Genomic DNA, 25,575 nt, shown 5'->3' on the forward strand with positions numbered 1-25,575 from the left:
CCGTCTGTACACACTGGAAATTAAGGATTTATTTAAAAAGTAGACATTTGGGCACATTGTAATTAAAAAAAAAAATACAAAGAAGAATCTATTAGATTAACCAGTCAAGCCAGCAATATTACAAGCTGTTTACATACCAACATTTACATTAATTTAAAACAAGTGGCATGTCACCAACATGTAAAACATACTTCAAAAGTTTAAAAAAAGAAAATCAAGTTGACCTTTGAAGGATACAAGTCTACTACATGTAGACCAAACACGGTTTTGGTCATTCAGTTTAAAATCCCCTCTTGTACTGAAATGTTCAGTCTTCAAATTATACAAGTGGATAGCTAGCAGCTGTTGCTATTCCACAGTGGTTCTTCCTGTCCTTGGCCATGTAGATATATCCTTTGTCACCCCACTTCTCACCCCAGCTGAAAACAGAAGTAAAGGATTTGTTTTCATACTCAGAAGAGAATTTACCCTTCCTCTCACCTCCCCCATATTTAAATTGAAAACTGCTACCTTCCATTTGTGGAGGAAAATCAAGATAGCTGCAGCTAACTATAGTGCTTTCCAGCAATTAAATTCATGTTGCAGAAGCAGCACCCCAAGCTCACACAACAGTGAGCCATCCTCTCAAGGTGGAGACCTTAATGTGCAATCCTTGATTACAGGTGCCCGAAGCTCAGACACTGCCCCCAGTCAACTTTAAGGGAAGACCAAGACTGCAAGAAGCATTTGAGGGTGGTGCCCCAGTATTGCTGAGAACACAAGACAAGCTCACATGACATGCCCTTCAGCTTTAATTTATTGTTTTCTCTCCAACCTAGGAGGTAACTCCCTCTTTAAAATTCAAGTGTTACCCTATTTCATACAGTGAGCACTGCTCTGCTTCCAAAAAATCCATCATACCCTCACAACTTTGTTTCCTCCCGCTCTCCTCTGCTCCACCTCTTTAACATCTACTAGCTTTATGGGCTGTTGCACTACTGAGCTCCCTCAAATTAACTGAAAGAGCAGAAGAATGAGTTTGCTGCTTTGGTTCTACTTTATTAGGCTGCCAGCAGCATAAGCTGAGTTTAATTTTTGCATACAGTACAACCTGGAGACTGTTCCCAGATTTTCCATGCAGTTTTTAATTGCTGTTGTCTTTCCACCCGCCACTACGAGTGACAAACTACCTTCCCTTCTCCCCTATCCCGAGAGAGTACAAGTCATAAACAGCAATCTTACCTGTTTTTAACAATCCAGTATTTCTTCCCATCTACATCTTCCCCCTCAAAGCCATAACCTACAACCAGAACACCATGGTCCAGGTCTTCACTGCTGCAGTCTGGTTCATAGTAGATACCTGCAGAGACATAAGCACACATGTGAACAAGCTCATCTGCAGGAAACTCTTCTCCCTCACCAGAAGTTTTGCATATTTCAAATTAATGATGCACAGCCCCTTGAAAGTGAGAGAGAGGAGTCCTAAGTGAAGTGTATCACGGCAGAAACTGAAGGACAAGTACACAGATACTTGTGTGAAGTGTTGAGAAACTGGAGTAGAATTCAAAGGACTTCTGATTATGTCAATATCATAGTTATGGGGGTTTTTCACCTATCAAACTGAAGGGTAATGAATACTGAGTATTAAAAATAATTAAAAAAAAGTGCAGTGTTCTCTGTATGCAAGTTGCTAACAAATCCCCACCTGATTGATAAAACTGGAATGAAGAATGGCCTGCATCAATAGCAACAGACACTGGACCCACAGCTGCTACTGCTTTCATGAGAGCTCTTTCATGTCCTTGAGGGATGTCAACAAAGCCAGTGTCATTAGCAGCATTGTACTCTGCCTTGTAGCGACAGTCTTCATCATCCTAAATAAAAAAAGAAAGCCTTAGTTATTACATAGTTGTCCTCTTAACACACAGGTGAGCACATGAACTTCCAGACATTCTGGGACTTTACTGCCTCGAAAACAAGGCACTGAAGAGGATCCACTTCCTTCAGCAATGCTTTGAAACAAGAGCAGAGGGAGAACATAGAAGGGGCTTTTGAGTTTCTTAAAGCTACAGAAAAAGCAGAGGGCAGTGGAGCCCAAAAGGAAACCTTCACCAGTATGCAAAGGATCACCACATCCTGGAATCCTGCCTTTTTTGGTAGGCAGGACAAGTGTCTTTTCAGGAGGAAAGAAGCCCAGAACACATTAATGGGCAATGCAAGAGAGCCAAGTATTCATTAATTACAAAGCAATCCAGAAACTGCTCATTAAGCAAGCACTTAAAATCCGTAATTTTAATCTGTCATAGCTTGAAAAACGGTACAGAATGACTTGGAAGTTAGTCATTTGTATCATATGACCTTACACAACAGCACTTTTTTATACAATGAAGAATGAAGCTGAACTGTTGGTGTCACAGGCATTTACCTCAAGAGAGAGGCCTAGTTTGGAAGTTAGGCCATGTGAAGTTTAAACAGACTGAAGCAGGCACATCCCTCCATTACCTGTGTGGAAACTTTAAAGTTGCATCCCCCAACTAAAGGGACACAGAATACAGCTCAGTTGCTTACTTGTTATACTCAGCAAGTTAGGCACTTCTTATTATCAACTGGGATCTCTGAAGAGCCAAGATTAGGAAAAACATTGAGATTACAGGGATGCAGATGAACAGGAATCCAAATCCAAAGGCTTCTTTCTCTGTAGCTCACAACAAATGGCATTGCTATTGCACATTCAGTGAACGCTAAACTGAAAGGAAAGGTACTCTGTAGTGAGCAGAACTCCAAGCGGTCAAAAGCTCAAACCATGGGCTCTCAAGTGGTACCACAGTTTAGTACTCTGCTTTTGCCACCTCATGTCTGTTTAACTTCTGGTAGATCATTAGAAATATTTTATAAGTCTGCCCATTATCTGCATTTATGCACATTTAGTCTGTTGGCATTGCCAATAACTACCGTTTAAAAACAAATCACACTAGCTGCAAGAATTAGCTTGTCTATGGGTAGCAACCGCATAATAGCTCAGTTACGGGAAGCCGAATTGCACCCCTACAATTAAGTAGCACTGTTGACAAGGACTGGGTCCTGGTCTGCTGTTTCAACCAAGATAAGGTATGACATCTGACAGGAGGGCAGCAATGAGGGAGAGCAAGAACAGTATTTTGCCTAGTTTTTCCAACTGGTCTGGTAAGATTCTGACCTCAAAGAGCAGTGCAGCATGTGATTCCTACTGGGGCTAGCAGTCACTCTGGTTTTCTTAGGAAAGATGCAACAGAAAGAAAAGATGTACCAATTACTACATAGACATTTTCCTTTCTAGGGATGAGTTTCCCCAACACAATTTGTCCACAAAGAGATGCGACACTTGCAATACAAGTTCAGCTCTTACACTTACCTTTGCAGTGTATGGGTAGGATTCCTCTGAATCAATTCCCCCATTATCCTGCACATACTGGAAAGCCTGGTCCATAAGACCACCATTGCAGCCTTGATTCCCCTCAGGGCGAGAGCAGTCCACCAGATTCTGCTCACTCAGCGAAACAAGTCTGCCAGTTTTCCTGAAGTGCTGCCCTTCAAGAGCTCCTGTTGTGCTGAAAGCCCAGCAAGAGCCACACTGACCCTGAAGCATAAATGAAGTCACAAGTTACAAATCTGTGCAGATTAGGCAACTACAGTTCCCTTATCACTGACTTAAGCATAAGAAAACCCAACACAAAAGCCACAAGGCTAACTTCAGATTCACACTCCTAGCATGTACAAGTGAAGATACCACAGGCCTTTTCAGTTCTTAAACATTTAGCACAGAATCCCTAAAACACCCTAAAGGGGTACACTAATTTTATTGAAATGGCACTCCATTTAGTAAGCTTGCCCTAGGCTTCATGCCCCCAGTTTTTCCTCTACAGAAGTGGATGCAGCATTCAGGAAGCCAGACCTGTACCTAGTTAAAAATCTCCATTGGAAAATACCTGGTCTTTAACCGGAGTTACATATCCCTTCTCTCTCCAGTCTACTGATCGTGGCACTTCCAGGAAGCTGGGCTCAAGGAACTGGGATCCTCTGTATTTCCTTTCTGACTTCTTGTGTATATAGCCATTCATCAGCTGTCTGAACTCCTCAGTTGTCTGAAGAAAATTCAAGACATGTAATCATCATGTATCACACACCACTGCTCAGAACTGTGTTTCATGTCTCTGCACATACCATGTCACCAAACTGATTCATTCCCAACTTGTAGCTGTGTTTTCCTAATGTGTGATCCAGATTATGGAGTTCAATCATTTTCAGATTCTTCTCCCACACCACTCTTCTCCAGCTTTCCTCTCTCTAAAGGGCCAGAAAACAACATACTTCAAGGAAGCAATTCAAACAAAGCTTACTTGCACGATAGTTATGTGCTTTGTAGACTACTTGGGAAATGGAGACTACTCAAATTGGAAGTCTGAAGACTGTCTGAGATGGTCTTTTTTGCCACCGTCATAACAAAAACAAAGAGTATAGTACAGCTGAGTCGATGCACAAACACAGGACAGGGACCTAGGGAAAACAGGATTATCCTTCCCAAGCACAGACCATAGTCAGTGTAGAAACAAAGCAGACATGACTCAGCTGGCAGGGCCCTGCTGAATGTGCTCTGAGCTTGCCGAGCCGAGCACGTATGCCCGGCGCTCACCTCATGGTAGTCCTTGTTGTGCCACGACTTCCACAGCTGCCAGTGGCTGTCGAGCTCGGAGTCAACTCTCGGAGCGCCGGAGGCCAGTCCCAAACAGAGGCAGACCGTGGTCAGACAGAGATTCATGATGGCAGATCTGCCGCGAACAGAGGCACAGCGGTCAGACGGAGCAACGCACAGGCGAGGCTCCCTTGGCTTCACAGCCCTGAGCAGCGAGGGGGATGCCCGATCCGAAAAGCGCCTCTTCGCGAGCCCCCTACCCCTTCATTAAGCCGTTCATTCACAGGAGCAAACCGTGCACCTCAAACCGCCCGGGCCGAGCCCGCTGGGAAGCTGGCCGCCCCGAGCCCCGCTGAGCCCCACCTCGGAGGCCCCACGAACTGAGCCGGCCTCTGCCCGTCCCACTCCTGCGAGCTGGGCCCTCGGCCGCGGCTGTAAACAAGCTCGGGCGGCGGGCTAGAGCCTCCCGGGAAAGCGGCTGGAATGGCGGCCCCTTTCCGGCGGGAGCCGCTCCGCCGCAGCACAGCGGCCAGAGGCCGAGGCCCGCTCGACCCGGAGCCCCAACCCAGCCCGGCTTACCTCGCCCCACACAAGCGAGCACTTTCTCGCCTCCCCGATACAGCGACGCTCGCTCCCCGCGGCCCTTCTTATACCCGCGGCGCCCGCGCCCTCCCCCCGGCGCCGATTGGCGGCCGCGCCGGGCCTCGCTCCGCTGGGCCGCGCCTCCCGCCGGGGCCTGGGCGGCGGCCGGGCGAGGGTCCGCGCCGGGGCACGGTCTGGCGGGGCTGTCCCGCCGTCACGCGAGCGGGGAAGGCCCCACCGCGACCCCCACGGTAGGGGAGTAGGCCAGCCGGGCAGGTGTGCGTGCACCGGGCTCGGTAAGAGTCGGGAGTTTTACCGTGTCGCATAGCGTCCCGCTACTGGAAAGCACTGCAGCACTGAGAGTTGCAGCACAGGTGAGATACTAAAAGATTTACACAGTCTTGGTCTGCGTCAAGCCGGGAATAGACAGACTTGGATTTTTAACAGAGAACCTCCCTCTTGTAGTAGAGTAAGTGCAAGAGCTATTCAGGGTTCCCCCTTCCAGTCTCGTAAAGCCTGCATTTAGCTTGCAGACTTGAAAGCGTGTATTTAGAGTAAAAAACAGGGTTTGTAGATGGTTGCACAGCAGCAAAAAGGAAGAAATCATATGATGTGTGCTCCCTTTTTTGGTGTCTTAAGACAGTGTGGTGTTAAAATGAGCAATACATGTTGCGTTACCCCTATTATCTCGGGAGCAGTCTCTGGCTCAGGGAAGCCCCACAAAGCCAAACATATGAAAAGAAGTTGGAGGGGTTGTTCTGTCTTCACAGTATTTGTATAAGTCTCCTGCCACTAAACTAATGTACTGATTCCACAAAAATACAGCCAACAATAGAGCTCCTTGATTAGTAAGTAATCACAAGCAAGCATTGTAAAACCTCTAAGAAAAGAAGATAATTTAAAGCTGAACCACTTATTTGGGTGCAAGTTTGCATATGAACACTCAGGACTGGTTTATCAGGATCGTTTATACATGTGCAGCTATGCCACTTTGAGCAGGAATGTAAAATATGGAAAGGACGTCTTCAAAGTAGGACTGCAGCAAACGCACACTGAGTACATTACAATTGTTATGAATTACTTGCACCCCATTTTAATATTCACTTGCTTTGCAAAGCTGTGTTACCAAATTTCTAGTGGTCTTTCTGGCTGAAATTTCTGAAAGTTCTTGTTTTGCCTTAAGTTGTTTTACAGCTAGCAGCAGACCGACCATACAGACACTATGCAAACATCTTCTGAAAGCAAGAAAGACATACACTGTAACAACCACTATTGCACACTGGCACACATTAGAATAATTAAAGTGTAGGTTTGAAAAATTAAGCTAGATATCAGTTTTCTTTCTATTCAACCATTTTTATTTACAGTTGTCAAACAACCGTTTCAAGACCAGCCTTTTCTAAGGAAAATGGCCCATTTCCTTATTTGTAAGGGAAAGTGAAAATGCATCCATTGAGTAAGACTACCATTTGTGTCTTCCCAGCATGAAACTTTTCACTACTTAACCAGTTGTCATGTAAATACCTCAGGAGAGTTAAATGTACTTCATATAGTTTGGCTAATTCATAGTTATGTTTTTTGGTGGGCTTTTTCTTCTTGTTAGTTGCTTTGGGGTTTGCATTTTTTGTTTGGTTTGAGGGGGTTTTTTTAGTTGTGTGGGATTTGAGAAGTTTTTATTTAACAGTTTTTTGCTGATATTTTCCATGCTGTGGTACTTCCCAGTTGTATTTGCTTTAGCTTTGTTTCTGCAGTTGTATTTGGTATCAACTGAACATTGAAAGGCTACAATTAAGTTCTCAATGAATTATGGATAAGGACTTGTTTTCTAAAAAGGCAAGATGTTTAGCTAGCATGACAGGAGGTAAGGTCAGAATTACAGAGAGTCTTGCACCATAAATCACATGTCTGCTGCTCTGTAATGCACCCTGAGATGCACCAAACCGATGCTTTTCTAGATGGTGTGAGGTCCTGCCTCTTGGGGAAGTTACCATGTAGTCAGCTAGCATGTGATACCACTGTTACCTCTCCTCGTGAATACTCTTGTGCACATACACACACACAACTGTCAGATACCATTTTTACTGTGAAGATAACTTCACCCTACAAATTTATTTATTATAGTAGATAGAATTTGTTGAAATTCTTGAAGGAGAGAGGAATACTTTCACCTTCAGCACATTGACTTCAGCTTGCACTCAGTCGTAACTGTTGTGTGGATGTACCAGTTCCCCAGTTATTTTTGAGGGGAGCCTGGGAACCGAGGTGCAGAAGCATAGGCATATGTAGGGGAAATCTGCACTGCAACAACTATGGTCAGAACCTGATCATTACAAGAGTGCCGTTTAGAAACCTGTGATAGGAAGCTGGCCTAGGACTACCTCCAACTCCTGGATAAACCTTTCCTCTCTGAGAATTGTATTATATTGTCATCAATGTGAAGACTGCCAGCTGTGCTGCAGAGACTGTTCGCAACTGCAGCCAAGGTAAAAAAGCCATACTGCACAGCTACTAGACATCCCTCTGTCCCAGCACGTTCCTACGGCTCCTATCAGTGTACTGTGATGTGTTCACCTGCCAAACTGCAAATGCAGCATGGTCTCCTGAAGTCTGTTGAAGACATTTCTGGGGGGGGCTAGTGACCATAACATGGTCTGGTGGCAGACCGAAGGTGTGAAATCAAGAGCTCCTTCAGTTTCTCTTCTTGAAAGCTCAACTGCTCATCCCGTCCCAAGGAGGTCTAGATAGCCATGCTAATCACAGTAGTTACAGTCCTTTCTGCAATAACCTAAAGATCAAAACTCGGAAGGAAGAAAGCTCTTGTCCTTCAATTTAAATCTCTCCTTTTTGGAGGGTAACTTTCCAAATTGCTTAGAAAAAAACCAGCTTTTGAAGAACTCTATATATGCAGAACTCCAACTCTTTTGCCAAAGGCATGCCACACTTCTAAGACACAGGAATAACACCTTTTAATAACTGGTCATGTTTCCATTGCAACAGCTTAAAGATTGCTAACCTCCCTATAGCTGTCTGGTCCTACAAGTTACGAGGTGACAGAGGCCGTGCATTTCTCTATATTCCCAAGAACATGCACAGTGTGTTGCCTCTGCACTTAGAGGGATGGTCTCAGCATGGGTCTCCAGGGAAGCATCTCATCAAAATGAAACTCAACTGCCACTGCATGTCCCAGGTGTGGTGCACAATCCTTCCCCTTTGGAACCACTCTACTTATTTGGATCCAGGATTTCTGAACTTGTTTTGTGCTTTTAAATCCTTTTTCCTTCTTTCTTCTCCTGGTAAAATAGCGCAGAGGAAAGGGTCAAGGTCAACTTTTATCTGCCAGAAAAAGACCCAGAAATCAGAAAAGCAAAGCTCTTTTGTCATGGTAGTTGACTTCCAAAGCTACAGTAGGCTGGCAGTGTATCAAAAACATCTGTGCGATGCAAACAGAATAAGCTAATGTCACACTTAACTGTGACACGAATGTGTGCACAGGCAACTCCCACAGACCAGCAATCTCAAGGTAACTCATGTACCATGATCATTACTGAAGTAAAAACAAGTGGTTTGTTTGGATGCCATTTATCCCAACAGCAAAGGAAGGAGATTTTATTTAGGCAAACACAATTTTTTTCATTACTATGAAGACTAGATTCAGGATCTTTATTCCCGGAATAAAAGAAGCTGAACTGGCTTACTTAAAAAGCTATAACTGTGAACATGTTTATTTATACAACATCTGGCTTAAATCTGTGATTTAGGAATGGACTTGTACAGCAGTACGGTCTTAGTCAAGGTGTATCTTAAAGTGTTATTTACCCTCAAATGCAAAAAACAAAACAAAAAAAAAAACCCAAACAGAATTCCAGTCATATAGGTACTTCTGTTCAGCCAGACATCGATCCACTTTAGAAAAGTAGAGGTATTGCAGAGAGAACTGTGCTGATTTTACATGCCAGAGTCTGGTTTATGTGTAAGAAATGCCAGAGTCATACTTGTGTCTGGGAAAATGAAACTTCCAAACAACAGGTTACAGAAAGTTTCAGAAAAATCATAATGTTTTTCTTTTATGGTAAAGATTCTTCTTACAGAAAAAAAAGCACAGTAAGTTTCCAGTACCAGAGTGACTATTTCAGAAACCTAGGAGGATGTGGGAAGACAATTACAGAACGGATGTCCCTAGCCATCTTAAGAAATGCTACTCACTTTAATAGTTATTTTTAGTGCCAGTGATTTATGTAACTTGATTTGAATATGGCTGGTAAAAAGGCTACTAAAAATCATGAGGAATTTCTCTTCTTCCTTGCAGCTCCATGCAAAGTTACCAGCCTTCTTCCCCAACCTGGGCATTCTCACCAAAGATCTGAGGTGGCCCTGGAGTTTATGATATCCCTCTGGAATTAACAGCATTTATAAGTACCCACTTAAGAATCTTTGTTTTGGATTCTCTCATGTAAAAAAATCAGATTCAAACTGTGCTTCAGCTACAGCACCCATAATGAAGTTAGTTGCATCATTATTAGGTTAGAAAAGAGAGCAGCATCTGCTTCAAGGGAACATAGATAGGGTTCTGTGAATTTTCTGAAGACCTGGGAGATGGCTGGGACTCAATGACACAATCCTTTTGAAACACCTCTTTGTTTTCAGCAGTCTTGTGATCTCCGAGAATCATCATTTCCTCACCCAAGTGCCAGATAAGAAACTGCATTCCAGCTTCTCTGCTGGCCCACAAGGCAAAGGCGACTTCATTTGCATCTCAATGTCTTACCTGGTCACAAGAGTTGGGGAATGATGCAAGGGATTGCTTGCCTTGCAAGAAAGAAAGGGTGGGGGTCTTAGTATCATCACTGCTTCAGGGTTAGAGTTTCCCTAAAGCAGTATAATTTTCCTGCGAGGTTTTCTGACTAAGTTATTTCTGCATATGTGGAAATATGAGTTGGTTTGGTTTCTTTTTCTTTTAACTTAACTTGTATTTTTTTTAGAGAGGCTAAATACTGAGTCATATTTGAAGTCAGCCTTGAAGCTTTGGCCATGGTGTAGCTCACGTACTTAAAATGTCAAATCTCAGTTTGATCAATTCCTCATTCTTTACTCAGTGTCTTCTCCTGATTTCTGGTGGGTAATCATTTCTGAGTTTTGAGAGATTTGTGATTTTAAAAGCTAACATGAGGAAATAGTGGCAGCATGTGAGAAAGTATCATATTAAATTGCTGATGTAGAAGTTCATAAATACAGAATTATTTCCATGTTATATTGATGTTTTCTCTAAAATTTAAAGGGCATTGGTGTTTCCCTCCACCCCCATACTAAAAGGGGTATTATTTTTTTCAATTTTTACACAAAAGTAGTTACTATTTTCTGACTCTCTTAATTTAGAATTTTATTGTAACAAGTTTGAAGTTGCAAATCTTGTCCGTATTATAAAGTTCCTCTGACCAAGATCAATTTTTTACTGCCCATCTCTCCTCTAAAGATCACAGTGAAGACATTTTAACAGAATTCAAAGAACGCTTTGGGGAGTATTTCTTATACTATTTAATGTTTGACATCACATTTGATTTCAACAAATAATGATCCAACCTTTCTGTTTTGAAATGCAAGCAGTAATTAAGTTCAGAGAAGTCTTAAGTCCTGCTTGAGTGCAATGTTTGTACTTCTGCAAGGTGTTGTAAACAGTTACAGAGCATGAAGGAAAGATCTGTCTGTCTCCTGTTGTTCTTGGAGCAGTGGTGTCTAAAGGGCAAGCTGACATGCTGGAAAGCATTTCCCATGATAAGGTTAGAGACTGTGAGTGATGTGAGTAATTATTTTTAAACTTAAAAGTTACAGGCTGGGTTTCATTAACAGATCATGTGAGAGAAGGTTAAACAAAAGCAGCTTGCAGAAGAGGAGAGAGGCAATTGAAACAATCAGATACTGGCTTAAAGTTTGTTTTCCTGAAAATCAGGTAAGAGGAAAGAGAGACCAGTGCATGTGCTTTTTGGTTAAGAGCAATGGTGACTCACAACTGCTGCTTTTCCCACTTTACAAACAGAAAGACTGAGGCAAAAAGAAACCATGGTAAATCATAATGCATCTCTTTTCTCTCTTTGGCTAATCAAAATAAATGCAAGGGTTAGCTCATTTTGGAATGTGAACAGATGTGATATAAATCAGTGCAATAAGCATTGCCTTCCCTGTCTCTTGAGAGCCACTTGAAGCATCCTTAGCCCACTGAACACCAGCATGCTGGCATTTGCTGTCAGGTTTACATAATTATTTCAAGTATTTTAGTAACTGTTTAATCACTGTGGCAGACACACACTGCACCAGGTAATTTATATGACCTTTCTGGTGACCAAGAACCTGCTTGACTGGATTTGTCTCACTATCGGTAGAGAAGTTTCTTTTGATCTCTCTTTGATCACCCTCAACCTGTGTAGCATCCTAAATACACATCCCAAAGCTTCATGACAGCACAGCAGAAGGAGAAAGACTTTGTGCTGGTTCCTCATGGGCCACTGAAAGTGAGTGTGCACAAGAGGATGTAAGATGAGGCTGGTTTCATTAGTGGCCAACATGAAACAAGATATTTTTGGAACACGTTTACCATCACGGCAGTGTCTTGATGACTCCATGACAGGGCCATACGTAGCGCAGCAGCTGCAGAGCCGAATCTTGTGTCTCCGACTTGTGTCATGAGCAGCTATAAGCTTATGTAATTTATAAGCTTATGCAATTTCCTCTTGCTCCATATGGGAACATCCGTAGGGATTTTGCTAGACTTTACTCTTAGGCTTGCAGAAGAGCACAGTGAGATACAACATTTGTATGGTTACTTCTCATCCTTTGTCACCAGAGTCTTCCTCTGCTCTTATAGTAGGCAATCTCTCGGTGTGTGGTCATACAGTGCTAGAAAAGCGGGCTGGCATGTGGTGGTCGCTGTGGTGCCTACATCAGCATAGAACTATGCTGGACTGCTCAGGTCCAAGCCTCACCATTCACATGTCAGCATCCTTTACTTGCAGATTCCTGCCTTGCTAAGCAGTATTGTTAGAAATCATAGCATTTAATTAATAGGACATAATATCGAATTAATAGAAGATTAATCAAGTTTCAATCAATATATATAGAGTATTTAGACTTATTGATTTGGTTGATTTATGTTTTAATAAGTTTGATACTAAGTCAGAGAGGTCTGGTAACTGGGGTGTGGACATTGATGTGTAGGACTATCCAAGCAATATCACTATAAGGTAATGGTCTGGTAGGAACAGTACTTTACAGATTACTTTAAAGCAGAACTTTTAAAGATAAGAAGCGAAGATGCATACCAGTACCAGTCAGAGGGAGATAAGAAGAATGCTGGTGCAAGCACCATCATTGGAACCTACCCAGGACTCGAAAGGTGAAAAGTACACGGTGAGGAAGACGTCTTACTTCATCTGAGGAAGACTACTTACTTCATCTGGAGACCCCTGCCCACGACCACCAGGAGGCACTGCGCAAGCGCAGAACATATGGAAATGACTTTTGTACTCATTATAATACGAAGCGGGAATAAGTCATGAATATATATCAGCATATTGGGAAAGGTGTTGCATATGTAATACTTTACAGGATAAATCGTGAGCACGTTGTGATGGTCTTCGGAACCAGATTTGGGTGCGAACCCCTGGTTCCCGGGGCCTCGAAATAAAGCACCACATATAACCTCCTTGGAGTGGTTATGTGTTCTTCTCTCGGCTAACAGTATCGTTTTAAGTCAGAGATTCAGGTATCAACCAAATAAACTGTTTCACACACTGGCTTGCAACCAACTCATTACCTACAATACCCATGATTTAATGCAAAAATCTGACCGTTGCCCACGGCTGGAAAGGTGGTGATGAAACCCCTTTGCCCAAGGTCTGTTACAATGCTGTGTGCCTGAATTACCTTCTGCTCCTCTGCCCCTGACAGCATCCCAAACACCACCCATTAGCATCAAGAGCAGACAGCGAAGCACACACTGCAGTCCAAAGACAGCACTGGCTGTTTCCTCTCCCCCAGTTAATTTTTTTTTCTTTTTTTAATGATTTTGTGTTTCACTGAACAAATAACTGTACAAAACACAGTCTGTGTTTGAGGGAGAACAGTTTGGGCTGCTTTTTGGCTTTCCTTAGTTGGCACAGGTTGGGGCAGCCTCGCTGGGGGGCACAGAGCCACTGGCTGTGTCCACCCTCTGTGTCATGGGAATTCAGTTTGCCTGGGTGTACGCAGGCTGCTCCAGCTACCGTCTTTGCTGACAGAGCCTTTCCTTGCTGCAGGTTTCAATCCAAATTTACCCAGGCCCTCAGTAACTCAAATATAACATCACACATACTGTTTCATGTATTGTTCAGTGGGCTGAATTTGTACTGTCCTAAACCATTCATGGAATGTACCTGAACATGCCTAGAAAGAGGGGTAAACTATTACTGGAAAAACATGCTTTAGTAATGTACTGGATTTAGTATACTATGATAATTTAAATTAAAATGTTCCTTCATAATAGTATTAAAAATTTCTTCCCTTGAAGCACTAGTTGAAGCTAAAACTACAGAATTCTCTTATCAAATACCGTATCAGACTTGGTTGAGCTAGCTATAAAGGTTTCTAATTCCACATAAAAAACTGTTTTCTTTACTTCTCACTGAAAGGCAAGCCAAGCAAATGTGGCAAAATCCAGCTGCGACTAACCCATACTTCCTTCTGATGTGGTGGTTTTTAAAAACTACATGTAAAACAAAGCCCATTGTCAAGTATTCAAGTCTTCACTTGCCTGTTTTGTCTGAAGTGGACTGAAAACATTAAATCAATTTCTAATGAGCTATCAAACAAAGGTTTTTCTTTAAAAATAACTTAGAAAATTCAGACGACTGGCTGGCTTTCTATGTTTGCTGTTAAACGGGAATCAATATGCGCTTGTTTTTAAGTGATACCAGAATAGCTACCATGGGTATGTCTGTATGTTTTAGCTCTGCCTGTGCCTTTTTCACCCAGACTTGGGGAGAATTTTCTACCTTGCAGGTAATCCCGTACAAACCCAGTGCCACTGAGGTTGGTTGCTCCTCCAGCAGTAAACTCAAGGTAGAAGTCCACTTCCTCAGCTGCTGGCCTCCCTGCTGCCAGTGGTCCTTCTCTGAACCTTTTCTCATGTGACAAAGGTTGGGTGCTGATGGCTCCTCATGCAGAGTGAAAATGAAGACAAACAAAGGGCAGAGTTGCCAGAAGTGACTGATAATTGGCCCAAGCAGAATATATGAGATTTCACAACATTTTCCCTGGCTTTTTCTCTTCGACCTATCAGGTCAGTTCATAGTCCTTTATAGTGCTCTTTTATGCCTCAATTTTTTCAAAACAAAAAAGAGCAAGAGTAAGCTCATCCTCCCTTCTGCACCCAACTTCTATCAGCAAGACCATTCACTTTGTAAAATGTGTGTTCATTAAGTGTCAGCCTTACCTTATCACTATCCTTTGAGAGAAGCAGAAGGCAGCAGCCACCCTAGATACCATGTTAATGCCCATTGTATGTTTTCAACTACATCTTGAGAGAAGATAATCAAAACAAAATGAAAAGGAGATAATAAAATACCTCACTGTCATGGTATCAATACTAATTGTGATGCTTTGCATTGATTGAATGCCTTCCTCTTCCATGAACATTAACTAACAATGTTTTATCCTTAGGTCTAAGTCCTGCGAGGGAGTGGGGGATCAATCCTGAAAATAATTTGGGACTGGTGGCTCTATAAAATCTCCACACAGCTGTCAAGACGCTTTCCTGTATATTTTCCTAGCTAAAGCCTGGCTGCAGAAGACAAATTCCTTGGGCTGACAAGTCAGCATATGTGTCACTGCAGGGCTGCGTAATCTTTAGAGGTGGAAGATGAAAGTAGATTCTCTAGATTATTTTTCTTTTTCCCCCCTTTTTTTTCTTTCCTTTTTCTTTTTTTTTCCTTTTAAGATAAAATGTTAATGCATTCTTTGAAAAAGGCCCAGAACTATTTGTTTCATGCAGAGCACTGGGAAGACTGAAAGAATTCATCACCTGTGTTTGTATTTCATCATCTTAGATGTAATTATGGATCCTGAACTCACTACAGGCCTGGAGCAGAAAACAACAGACTGGAAATATCATGGTCCAGTGAGGTCTTGGCTGAGTTGTTGAACTCCTCCTCCTCAAGCAGAGGAATTCAGGAGGATGCTGGTTACTTGTTCTCACGTACTACAGCAAAGGTACATTCATAGAAACACAGCTGCAGTGTGTAGTGTTTTTTTTTCTGATAAGACTGCAGATAGTGCAGCTGTGGGTGGCTCTTTATGAATGCTAAGTAGGCGAGATATATTGTAAGAGAAGAGTTTTATCCTCAGGTCCCTGAACGACCTTCTTCTCACCTTCGGGTACTTACTTGGAATTGCCTACCTGCATAACTCAGCTGCCTACTGCCTGTTGTTTTCCCCTGTGTTTCTGCTCTGTTCCTCCCTCCCACTGGTTCTGGGAACAGCCAGGGTTACCTCACAGTTCTCAATCAGCTTTTTAAATTTACTAATCCCAAGTGTTTTTCTCACTATATTGCAGAGTGTGCCACAAAGCAGCAGCTTCTTATAAACAGGGAGTGCATGCAGAAATTCAGCACAACTATTTTTTTCCATTTTCCTGTTTTGGAAAGACAAGAAAATATTCAGTTTTGTGTGAATCATAGCGAAACGCACAGCGCCTTATCCTGCACCCTTGCGTAGGCTGAACTCGGAGTGGCATTAAGAGTTTTGCTAGCTGGGCAGTGCAGAAAAAAACCACTCTTAGCCCTCCCTTAGTCAGACCATCAATACCTTCTGGGTTTTTTTCCCGTAAGAATATGAGACCTAGGGCATCACACCATCCATGTGTCTGTTTCCCTCCTCCTGTATCTTTTGAGCACATTGGCCATTGCAAGTTGGGTGTGAAAGGGAGAAGTCTCCAACTTGCCTGGAAGGCAGCAGTTTAGCAGGAGAGAACACAAACAAACCAAACCAAACCAGAGCCTCCACTGTGGGAAAGCCAGGTAGACCACAGCTGCCACACAACAGTGCTTGTCAGCTGCTGGTGTTCCCTAGCTTGGGCAGGTTCAGCTCTAGACTGTCTGTGGCATAGCTCTCTCTTGCTCATTGGGGATGGGAATAGGTACAGAGAGGAAAGGAGGAAGTGGAGACAAAAGAGTGATCCAACGATAATGAGAATTCATAGGTTTTGCTTTCCCAACACTTTTTTCTGCTGTCCATGTTGCCCAGCTGTCACCACAGCTGGTTCTTTTATTTACTTGCAGAAGATCCTATAGGTACCTCTGTGCCAGTACTGAAAATAGACAGATTCTTGAAATGATGAATCATAGCTATGAAGACCAAGAGGGAGCACTTTCCTACCTGTGATTCTTTTTTAAGATTTCTTGTGCTGAAGCAAAAGGGCAGTGCAGTATCCTTGGCTAGGGAGACCAAGCCTTTGCACTGCAAGGAGGCAGACCACAGACAAAGGAGGAGGCAAAGGCAGGATGAGTTTTGCTTTTCTGTTTGACTTTTGTGTTTTTGCTTATGTAAAGCCTTTTGGCGTAAGTGAAATCACTGTAAAGATTGAACAACCTGCAACTGCCGAGTATGATGTGACAATGTACCCATTTCTGGTAGCAGAAACCAACAATGATAATCAACATCAATAATTTTTCTAACCAAACATCTTAGAAAAGCAATTAGACTGAAAGGATCAGCACTAAAGCTCAACATATTGCATGAAGGATTCATTATTTAATACAAATTTTAAAAATAGAGCCCTTTCCCGTTTCTATAGATGTCACTTCTAAAACCTCCAGCCACCCCAGTTCTGAAGACAGTGAAAAACCATGCCATGTAATATTATCCACAGGGATGATTTCATATAATTCTGTGAATTCACTCACATGAATAAACTTACACGCTCTTAAATATATGCAGAGCTGAGTCCTAAACACCTAAGCTGTCTGCTTCAGTGAGAGGGCAGAATTAATTCTTTTTGCTCAGGGAATAGCTGATAAGACTAAGTCTTTTATTGACTTGTAATGCAGTGCCTTAATTTTTTTTTTCCAGCACTGTAGCATTAGATTTCATGAAGACTGTAAGATAAAATATAGGGCACACATATGCAGTCATACTGAAGAAAGTATGTTTTGAAGAGTGTACGATTTAAGACAGCATTTCTCATAGGACTAATGGAGAGCAACCTGATGTTTTTGACACCTAACTTGAGAAATTAGTGACTTTCTAAGAGTTGTGTAAGCATCTAGTATGTTGTGGAGGCCAAGTGGAAGTGGTGAGAGGAAATTTTCTCCCTGCCCCAAAGCTGCCGTGAGGCTCATGCACCAGTTTTTGCAGGTGTTGCTCTCTGCAATGCAGAGTATGAGGATCACTAGTGGTTTGTTCCAACCTGTACAAGTGTTACAGCAATATTTCATAGCTGTATACATCTCCATCCAAACTGAGGGCTTGAATATGAAGAATCGATGCTGGTAGTGTTGCTCTTTGTGCAGTGTGTTCCATGCTAAAGGGATGCTTCTCTTTCTCTTCCAAACCCTCCTGTTTTTTTTAACTCAGCAAGTCGTTTCGACTCGCATGTGGGTAGGGGAAGGCTCTGACCATGAGCTGAACATCATCTTTAGGCGGTGTTGATGGAGCAACACCACTCACACATGAGGTTAGCAGTCACTCACATTACTTGTACATAGAAACTGGCAGGGTGAGGGCAGAAGATCAGAGCTGCTGTTTTACATAGACCTTTGTTACAGTCTTCTTTCACTTGTCTTTGAACCTTGCTTTATATGCTTTGTTGTCTTACAGCCTCTGTAGGGTTTTCTGGTTTTCTTTTGCCACTTCAAGAACTTGATTTCTTCTGAGCTTCCTCAGGCTTGAATGGATGTGTGTGGTTTCCCTTCCTGCACACCCTTCCTCTGCCTTTGACTATAAAAGACATCCCCTGTGCTGTAAATATCCCTGCAAACTCTTGTTTTCCTTCATCTCAACAGAAGAGCCCATCTATCTATCTATCTACATGGAAAGGGTAACTGAAAGGACAGCATGAAGCAGAAAACAGTGTGGAGGATGATCTCCTCTATAGGGCGTTCTTCAATATAGAGCCTGAGCAGAACAAGGTAAATTCACACTCACTAACATGGATGGATGCAGCACTCAAAGTGCTGGACAAAGAAAGGCATTATGCTTTCCCTTTGAATGATGAAACAACTCGCAGGCTCTTTTTCTGCTGCAGAAGTAGCATGTGCCTAACTACATTCCCATCCAGCCAAATATTTAGAGACATTTAAGTGTATTGTGCAGCGGCCCTGCTAGCATGGTGACTTCAAACGCGTATGTCCACACATGACTTACTTGGCTAGCAGCTATAGCAATTAAACAAGTTTTGCCAGTAGCTTGGGTCGACATAGTCTTTTTCCCATTAAATAGGTCACAACATTGTTTTTTGATTTGTGCTCTTGTTTACTGGATTCTTACCCTGGGTGACAGATAGCCTGAAGGCATGATGTTGCAAAGGGGCCCTGGGATGACTATAGGTTCGCTGATGAGATATGTCTCTCCTCTTCAGGCACAGACCTATCACTGCAGTGCCTTCCTGTACATCTACAGGAGCACCTGCATACATGGACATGGAGTGAGGGAAGGAGATGGGGTCAGGACACGTTGTGCTCTGTGGTTTGGTGATTGTGCAATGCAGTGTCCCCAGGCACAGACTTAAGCCACTGCAGCAGTCCCTTTGACTGTCTCCCAGCACCAGATACATCCCCATATTTTACCAGAATGCATCGCACACAGGCTGTGCAGGAAATCAGATGTAACAGATATGTGGTTATGTTGCAACAAACCTTGACTCTGTGAAATCACCACATTTGTTTATCTTAGAGAATGGTCAGATGAGAGACCCCTCACCTCCTTTCAGAGGTGAACAGCTTGTACCTCCAAGGGTGATGGGGGGCAAAACAAGACCATTTCTCTAACCTCCCAACGGCAAGCATGCGGACAGGAGTCAAGGAAGGATTGTAAAACAGCCGAACAAAGGAGGCATGTTGCAATGGTCATTTTGAAATAAACCTGTTTGTGATGAGCAGTGACTGTGGTGATATTTACGCTATGATTCATGCTGAAGTGCAGCACCTACAGTTTTAGTCTGGATGGCTTTTAGGATAGAAGTGGCAGCAAATATCGTTCCAATGTTTGTACGCAAGAAAGCAAGCACTTGAAGCTGCTCTTGGCTCTGGGACTGCACTAACTTAGAGTAGGGCTTGTTTGAGAGGTGGCTGGAGCATCTTTCCACTGCAAGGTGCAGCTTGCTTATAACTGACATGACAAACAGGGGTTTGCACAGTTGCATCTTTCTCTGTATTTACTTGCAGTCTCTCTTCTATGTGGTAATTGCAATTACAAGGATCTCTTAGCTGGCATGTATCATACCATGTTAGAGTTCTTTGAGAATGCCCTCAGAAAGTCCCATACCACCCTCCAACCCCCTGCTCCTCCATGATGACAAGTCTGAACTTTCTTATCTGTGTTTATGCTACATTGCCAGTGACAGCGTCTGCCTCTCTGTCTGTCAGCTCCAGGCACCTACTGGTAGCCCCCTTACAGCAGTCCTTACTGAGAGACATGCATGTTATTCTCTCAATGCTACTGATAAGGAAACTGTTATAGCCAGGACGAGGTCAGAGATGGTCACTGCTTTGTATGCCTGGTTGTTGATGCTGTCAGAAGGCAGTTCAGGTATCTACTTTTAGAAACTCATCAAATTCCAGTGGGCACCTTTAGAAGCTGCATGTGATGACACTGGAAAAACAGCTTTTCTGAGGGAATCACAATGTCAGGTTCCTGTTTCTTTACAGAAACACAGCATGGCACAGAGGCTTCAGAACATGGGACTGCACTCTCAGTCCTGCCCTAAGACTACTGATAAATACCTAGTTAGTGAAAATGCCTGGCTATTGTCTATCTTACAACGTGAAAATAAGATCAGGAAAGGAAGTGCCCATAGATTATTTTCTCCAAGAAGTTCTTTGCTTCCAACAAAATCTTCAACATACAGGCTTCTCAGTTCAGATCTCAAGGGTATTCAGTGTTTTTTCCTACCACTGCTTAAAATACTTGAAAGTACTATCAAGAATCTTCACACAGGCTGGTTGGATGACTCCTGTGCTTAGCACTACACATGTTCTGTTGTTGGTTTTTTCCTTTCCTCAACCACTCAAGGGCTAGTTTTGAACAGTTTAAACAAAACACCCTTAAACACTTACGGGGGAAAAAAAAAAACCACCTAAAAAAAGAAAGAAAAAAGCAGTTTGGTCAAATAGACAAATGCTTAACCAAAAGCCTGAAAGAACTGCTTCCTGTGGGAAACCTCCTTGCTGACATTTTGCCCTTCTCACTTGTCTTTAATTTTTCACTTGACAGAATTTTTGATTCTTTTCCATTTCAGACAGGGAAAATGACCTTCTGTCTTCTAAGTCAATGCAAATGTATCTCAGATCCTAGCCAGTGTATTTTTTTTACTGCTGGAGAGTCAGAAGTCATACCTCTGCACTGTGGAAGTGGGTGTGTGAAAGCCAGTGTTACCCACACCTGAAGTGATGACAGATCCCTTGCTTGTCCTAAACTTAACAGTTTTTCCCCACAGCCCAGTCCTTTCTACTTATTTACATTTGCTTTATAGGTGAAGAGGAAAAAATTCCCAAATACAGATTCCCAAAGCCCTCCTAAATTAATGTGGATCACAGAGCATCCTTTAAATGCATCAGGATTTGTTAAAATACTTGGGCAAGTGCTTTCTGATCTACTTACAGAATCAGTATGTTTTGTTGGTTTGTTTTTTTAATGCCTTCCTAGGCAGAGTGATCTAGACTGAGGTCTTGAAACCACCAGTAGTATTTGGTGTGCAAGCAATGGAAGATTGAGCCTTGCTTTGTAACTACTTTGATTTTTAATTCCATTTGCCCATTATGTTGGTTTCAGAAGCATTTATAGCAGCTGCTGTACATCTGTAAAATCAGGGGTTTTCCCCCTTCTTTTCTAACTGAAAGGAAAGCAAGAAATCCAAATGCCAACAGACTAAAAATACCTGCTTGAGTACAATGAAAGAGATTAAAGGGGTCAGATGACACACAGATGAGCTTTACTCAGAAACGTTTAATGGTAAGTAGTACTGTATTTCTTCTTCATGTTCTGTGTCTTTCCATCTACATCTCCAGCTAATGTTTTGTTTTGTTCCAGCATGTAAAGCCCAGCTACTATTTAGCTAGGGAGGTATGGCCCACATCTGCATCTCTGTGACAGTGCTGTAGGACCACGGCACAGCCTTTGCAGCTCTAGGAAGTCTAGCAAAAGCAATGTGAAGGTGTAAAGCTCCTGTGGCACTGAGACTTCAACCAGTTTTAGAAACATTCCCTGTGCTGAGCCTAAGCCCAGCCCTCGCAGGCAGGGCAGTACTATTATCTGCCTGCACACTGCAGAGGGCTGAGTCAAGGATGGACTCTGCAACTTCAGCAATGCCACAAGAATCCTGTGGCCCAGGCAGGAGAAGGAAACTCCCTTTTCCTTGCTTCGGTACTAACCTTTCCTTCATCACAGATGGACCAGAATTAGCTGTACCCAGGCAGAGCTTGAGGAGAGAAGGAAAGGGCTGTGGATGTCACTCTTCATTTGCTAATGGGAGTAAAACAAATTGCTATTCCTAGTGTTGCAGGGATGGCCGTGAATAAGGAGAGCTGAATCCCACATGGGTGTATTTGCCACGCTGCCCTCTCCTCCACAGTGGAGCAGATGTAATTGGTGCTCAGGTCTGGCTTTCCTGGTCAACCATCCCCCCAGGGTACAGGTTCTACCATCTCACACTCACCAATGTTTCTGGGATAGTTGCTAGTTCCCTAGAAGGGGGTAGAGGACTGTTTTAGTTTACTATGATCTCTTTAAAATGTCATTTCTGCCAAGAGCCACGAACATCTGGGCAGAGTTTTACCAGAGCTTGTGGAAATGTTGTTAACTAAAACAAATACTGAAGTCAAACGTTTACAAGGTTTGAAACTATTTCTGGGTGTGGTTTACCAAAGAGCTTATGCTGATTTGAACCAGCATTACTGCTGAAAAAAAGGCATTCTGGCCCTGCCCTGTTCTAGTGACTTCTTATTCCTGCTCTAAGCTGGGGCAGCAAGCTCATCGGGCTGCAGACAAAGCCTTCAAAACAAAGTGATAGCTTCCTGCTGTATCAGTGAGCTGAACTGGGTGGGCATTCCAGGTATGAGCCCAAAAGACTGCAAAGCAAGGGTGGAGAGGACAGGACTTCCCCTTCAGTGCAACACACCTTTAGATGAGCCTCAGATACTTGGGCAAATTGACCATCAAGTCTTCTGGTTTCAAGACCTGAGATATGGCAGAACTTGATTAAAGTCTCTTCTGTGTCAAGCTGAGCAGGAATTTAGACCAGCCAGCATCAAATTCACCTGCTTTTATGCAAACTGTTTATCTTTCGACATTGTTGTGAAAATACTCTGGATTAAAGATAGAAAGAAGAAAAAGCAAAATGTCAAAACCACAGACGTTGCCACAACAAGGTATCTAACCCCATCAGCTGTCCTGAGTGGAGTTATAAACACACATGCACACCTGCTTCCCTGCAAATAAGAGACGTCAGCCTTGGACAGATCTGCTGTTCAATTGCCAGCAGTCTCCTGACCAGAACGTACGCAGTAATTCTTTGAACTGTGGCTGTTGGCCAGAAGAGCGCCTGCCCCTCTTCTCTCTGCTGCAAATGTAGTTACATTAGCTGCTGCATGCTAAGTTCTGTTTACTGTTTCCCGCTAAGCTCTACCATGCTGCTTTTCCAAGAGAGCTTAAATAAAGATGAACATAGCACTTACTAAGCTACCAGAATTAGACTCCCTCTTGCAAGTGATGTAAAGGGGCTCTTTCAGGACTGCATGTACAGAGCTCTCCAGGAACCCCTACTAGAACATGGTCTGGCTTTAGAAAGAGTGGTTAATCTTACTTCCCAGGTTCCTTGTTTACCAGGACTTCAGGTGAACCAGGGCCTCCCTCTCCTAGGACGCTGTCTGTGGCACAGGAAGTAAGGCAGAGAGTTTGTCATCACTGCCTCCAGCTGACATTTAAAATTGTGCTCCCTACAGAAAGCAGTTCAGATGTTTTGAAAGGTGAGTGCCATCAGTATGTTCTCCAGTCTGGCTGTTTTAAGATTCAGTTATTCTATTCCCACTCCCCAGAATATTTTATTTAATTGGCTTCTCAGAGCTGGCAATCACAGATAGGCTTCAGGTAGCAGAGATTAGGAGGAGCACAGGTTTGCTTCCCAGGTTTGAAGCTGTCCCTGAAATTTCGTGCCCCAGTGGACTAAAAGTCAGAAGGAATGACTGTAGTTATTTGTGATACAGCAAAGAGAGATAGCTTGTGAAATTTGTTCCTTGTGCAAGAGCATGGACCTTTTTTTGACCCTAGTCTCCAGTTTCAGCCCTCGACATCTGAACACTGCAGCTTTGATCAACAGCCACTAGTACATAACATACTCAACCATTTGGCAAGGTCGAGGACCACTGCTTTCACACATTTCCTTATTTTTCATATTCCCATTCTACTTTCATCACCAGCCCCCTTTAATACAATTTATAGAAATGACCAGAGATGACAGAGAACATTTGAATAAACTCTCTCACTTATGGCTTACACTGCAGTCCTCATCTCTCCATATGGCAGTCCAGGAGAAGTCCCTTGGCCACATCAACTACTGGATCTCTGTTCATCAGGAATATAACACTGCCATTCCTGGCTAATGCTGGGAAATGTAAGGAGACAACATTTGAGAATCTTAACTTGGCTCTACTATAATATTACGGCCATGGCTGTAAATTTTTACAGTAACATGATTTGGACAATGTCTCTCATCAACAGTTGGGCTGATTCAAACATTAACAAGAGGAAGGACATCCTCACGATTAAGCATGTGTCAGATGAGAACTAAGTGGCAGGGGCTGTTTAATAACCTACCACCACACCCTGCCTGATGGCAACAGAGCACGTCAAGAAGCCACTGTTTTTGGCAGTGCTAATGGAGGCCTTGTCTGAATTGCAGAAGTGACACAGTACATTTGGGATTTTTAAATGTTAGGAAGTGCTCTCTGGTCCATGGTACAGAGTCTTCTGTTGGAAAAACACAGGAAACACTTCTACCAAGCAGAGGAGAGAGAAGTTGCACTCGTGCTTGGAGCAAGAGAAAGCAGTCTTGGATGATGTTTCCAATGAGCAATTCCAACCTGATTTCTTAATAGTTGTGTTTCAGAATATAGCCCAAATCAATTATACTAAAAGCTTTCCAGACTTCATTGCGTTTCAAATAAAATTTATATTTGAAAAAGACAAATGACTTGGCAGACTTTAAAAAAAAAAACAAAAACAAAACAAACAAACCAAAAAAAAAAACCAAACCAAAACAAAAAACACCACCTGGGAGCTGCAGAAAGAGCATAAAGCCAGCTTTTTGTTGCAACTGAAATGACCTTACAAGCACATGATCTTACAGCTTCTTAAAACTACCGTTAGCACTGTTGGCCCACTTTTGAGACTCAGCTCAGGCTGGATAAATGTGGAGTTGTGGGCAGATACCAGGAGTAAAAGGATAGGCAGAAAAATGTAAATTCCTGAGTCCTGAGTGGGAGTGAGACCAGGTCTGCAGGTCACTTCCTCTAAGCTACAAATGCAAATTGGTTTCAGCTTATGCAAAATGTGGCTCTGGGTCTGGCAGGTATTAAGAGTAAGGTTCCAGTGACATAAGTGGTCCTCATAGGTCTGACCACCTGTAGAAGGAAGCACAGGCTTCATGCTTACTGTGTATGCACAGATTTACCAACTACTTGTTAGGGAGAGTAGTCTTCATTCATTTCTGTTATGCAGAGGCATACAGAAGTCATGACTGCTGTGGTAGTTAGTATGGAAATGCATAACAAGGAATTGTGGCTCTAGATTGATAGTGGATTAAAGGAGGTTCTTCTGTCAGGTTTTGAAACTAATTCTTCTAATGACAGAAACAATTTGCATATTACTTCACTTACCAGTCAAAGTAACAGTCGGTGGCAGTCTCTATTAGTAACTTATATGAGTAGAAAATTGCTACCAAAGGATATGTTTATCTGTTGGGGAAAGCTTTTTTAGAGATTTCATTGAAATCCGTCCTAAAACCAACATGGTCCAAAGATGGAGATTATAAATGCTTGCTGAAAACAAGTGGTTTCCAGCACTTACATAGAGATTGGCTTCACTTCTGGGAATGAAAAAGTGGAGCCCAG

At 42.8% G+C, this 25,575-nt stretch overlaps 1 protein-coding gene across 1 annotated transcript; it reads right to left on the reverse strand.

The window, feature by feature from the left end:
• Positions 1 to 5,393, reverse strand: CTSL (cathepsin L). The gene is made up of 8 exons (XM_030471219.1): positions 5,228 to 5,393; positions 4,649 to 4,784; positions 4,180 to 4,302; positions 3,945 to 4,100; positions 3,371 to 3,595; positions 1,685 to 1,853; positions 1,222 to 1,339; positions 1 to 419 (listed from the first exon to the last, which is right to left on the reverse strand). Exons 2-8 carry the CDS (start codon positions 4,772 to 4,774, stop codon positions 320 to 322), a joined length of 1,017 nt encoding a protein of 338 aa, XP_030327079.1. The 5' UTR covers positions 4,775 to 4,784; positions 5,228 to 5,393; the 3' UTR covers positions 1 to 319.
• Positions 5,394 to 25,575: the final 20,182 nt, after the last annotated feature.

The sequence above is a fragment of the Strigops habroptila genome, chromosome Z (genome assembly GCF_004027225.2).
Source record: "Strigops habroptila isolate Jane chromosome Z, bStrHab1.2.pri, whole genome shotgun sequence".
NCBI classification, from domain to species: domain Eukaryota; kingdom Metazoa; phylum Chordata; class Aves; order Psittaciformes; family Psittacidae; genus Strigops; species Strigops habroptila.

Bases quoted from the DNA above. Each gene is read 5' to 3' on its own strand.
- CTSL (XM_030471219.1), bottom strand. From the start codon at position 4,774: ATGAATCTCTGTCTGACCACGGTCTGCCTCTGTTTGGGACTGGCCTCC. The intron at 4,303-4,648 runs GTGAGCGCCGGG...CTGGCCCTTTAG, and splicing joins ACAACAAGGACTACCATGAG to AGAGAGGAAAGCTGGAGAAG. The intron at 1,854-3,370 runs GTAAGTGTAAGA...TTTTTTATTTAG, and splicing joins CCTACCCATACACTGCAAAG to GATGATGAAGACTGTCGCTA.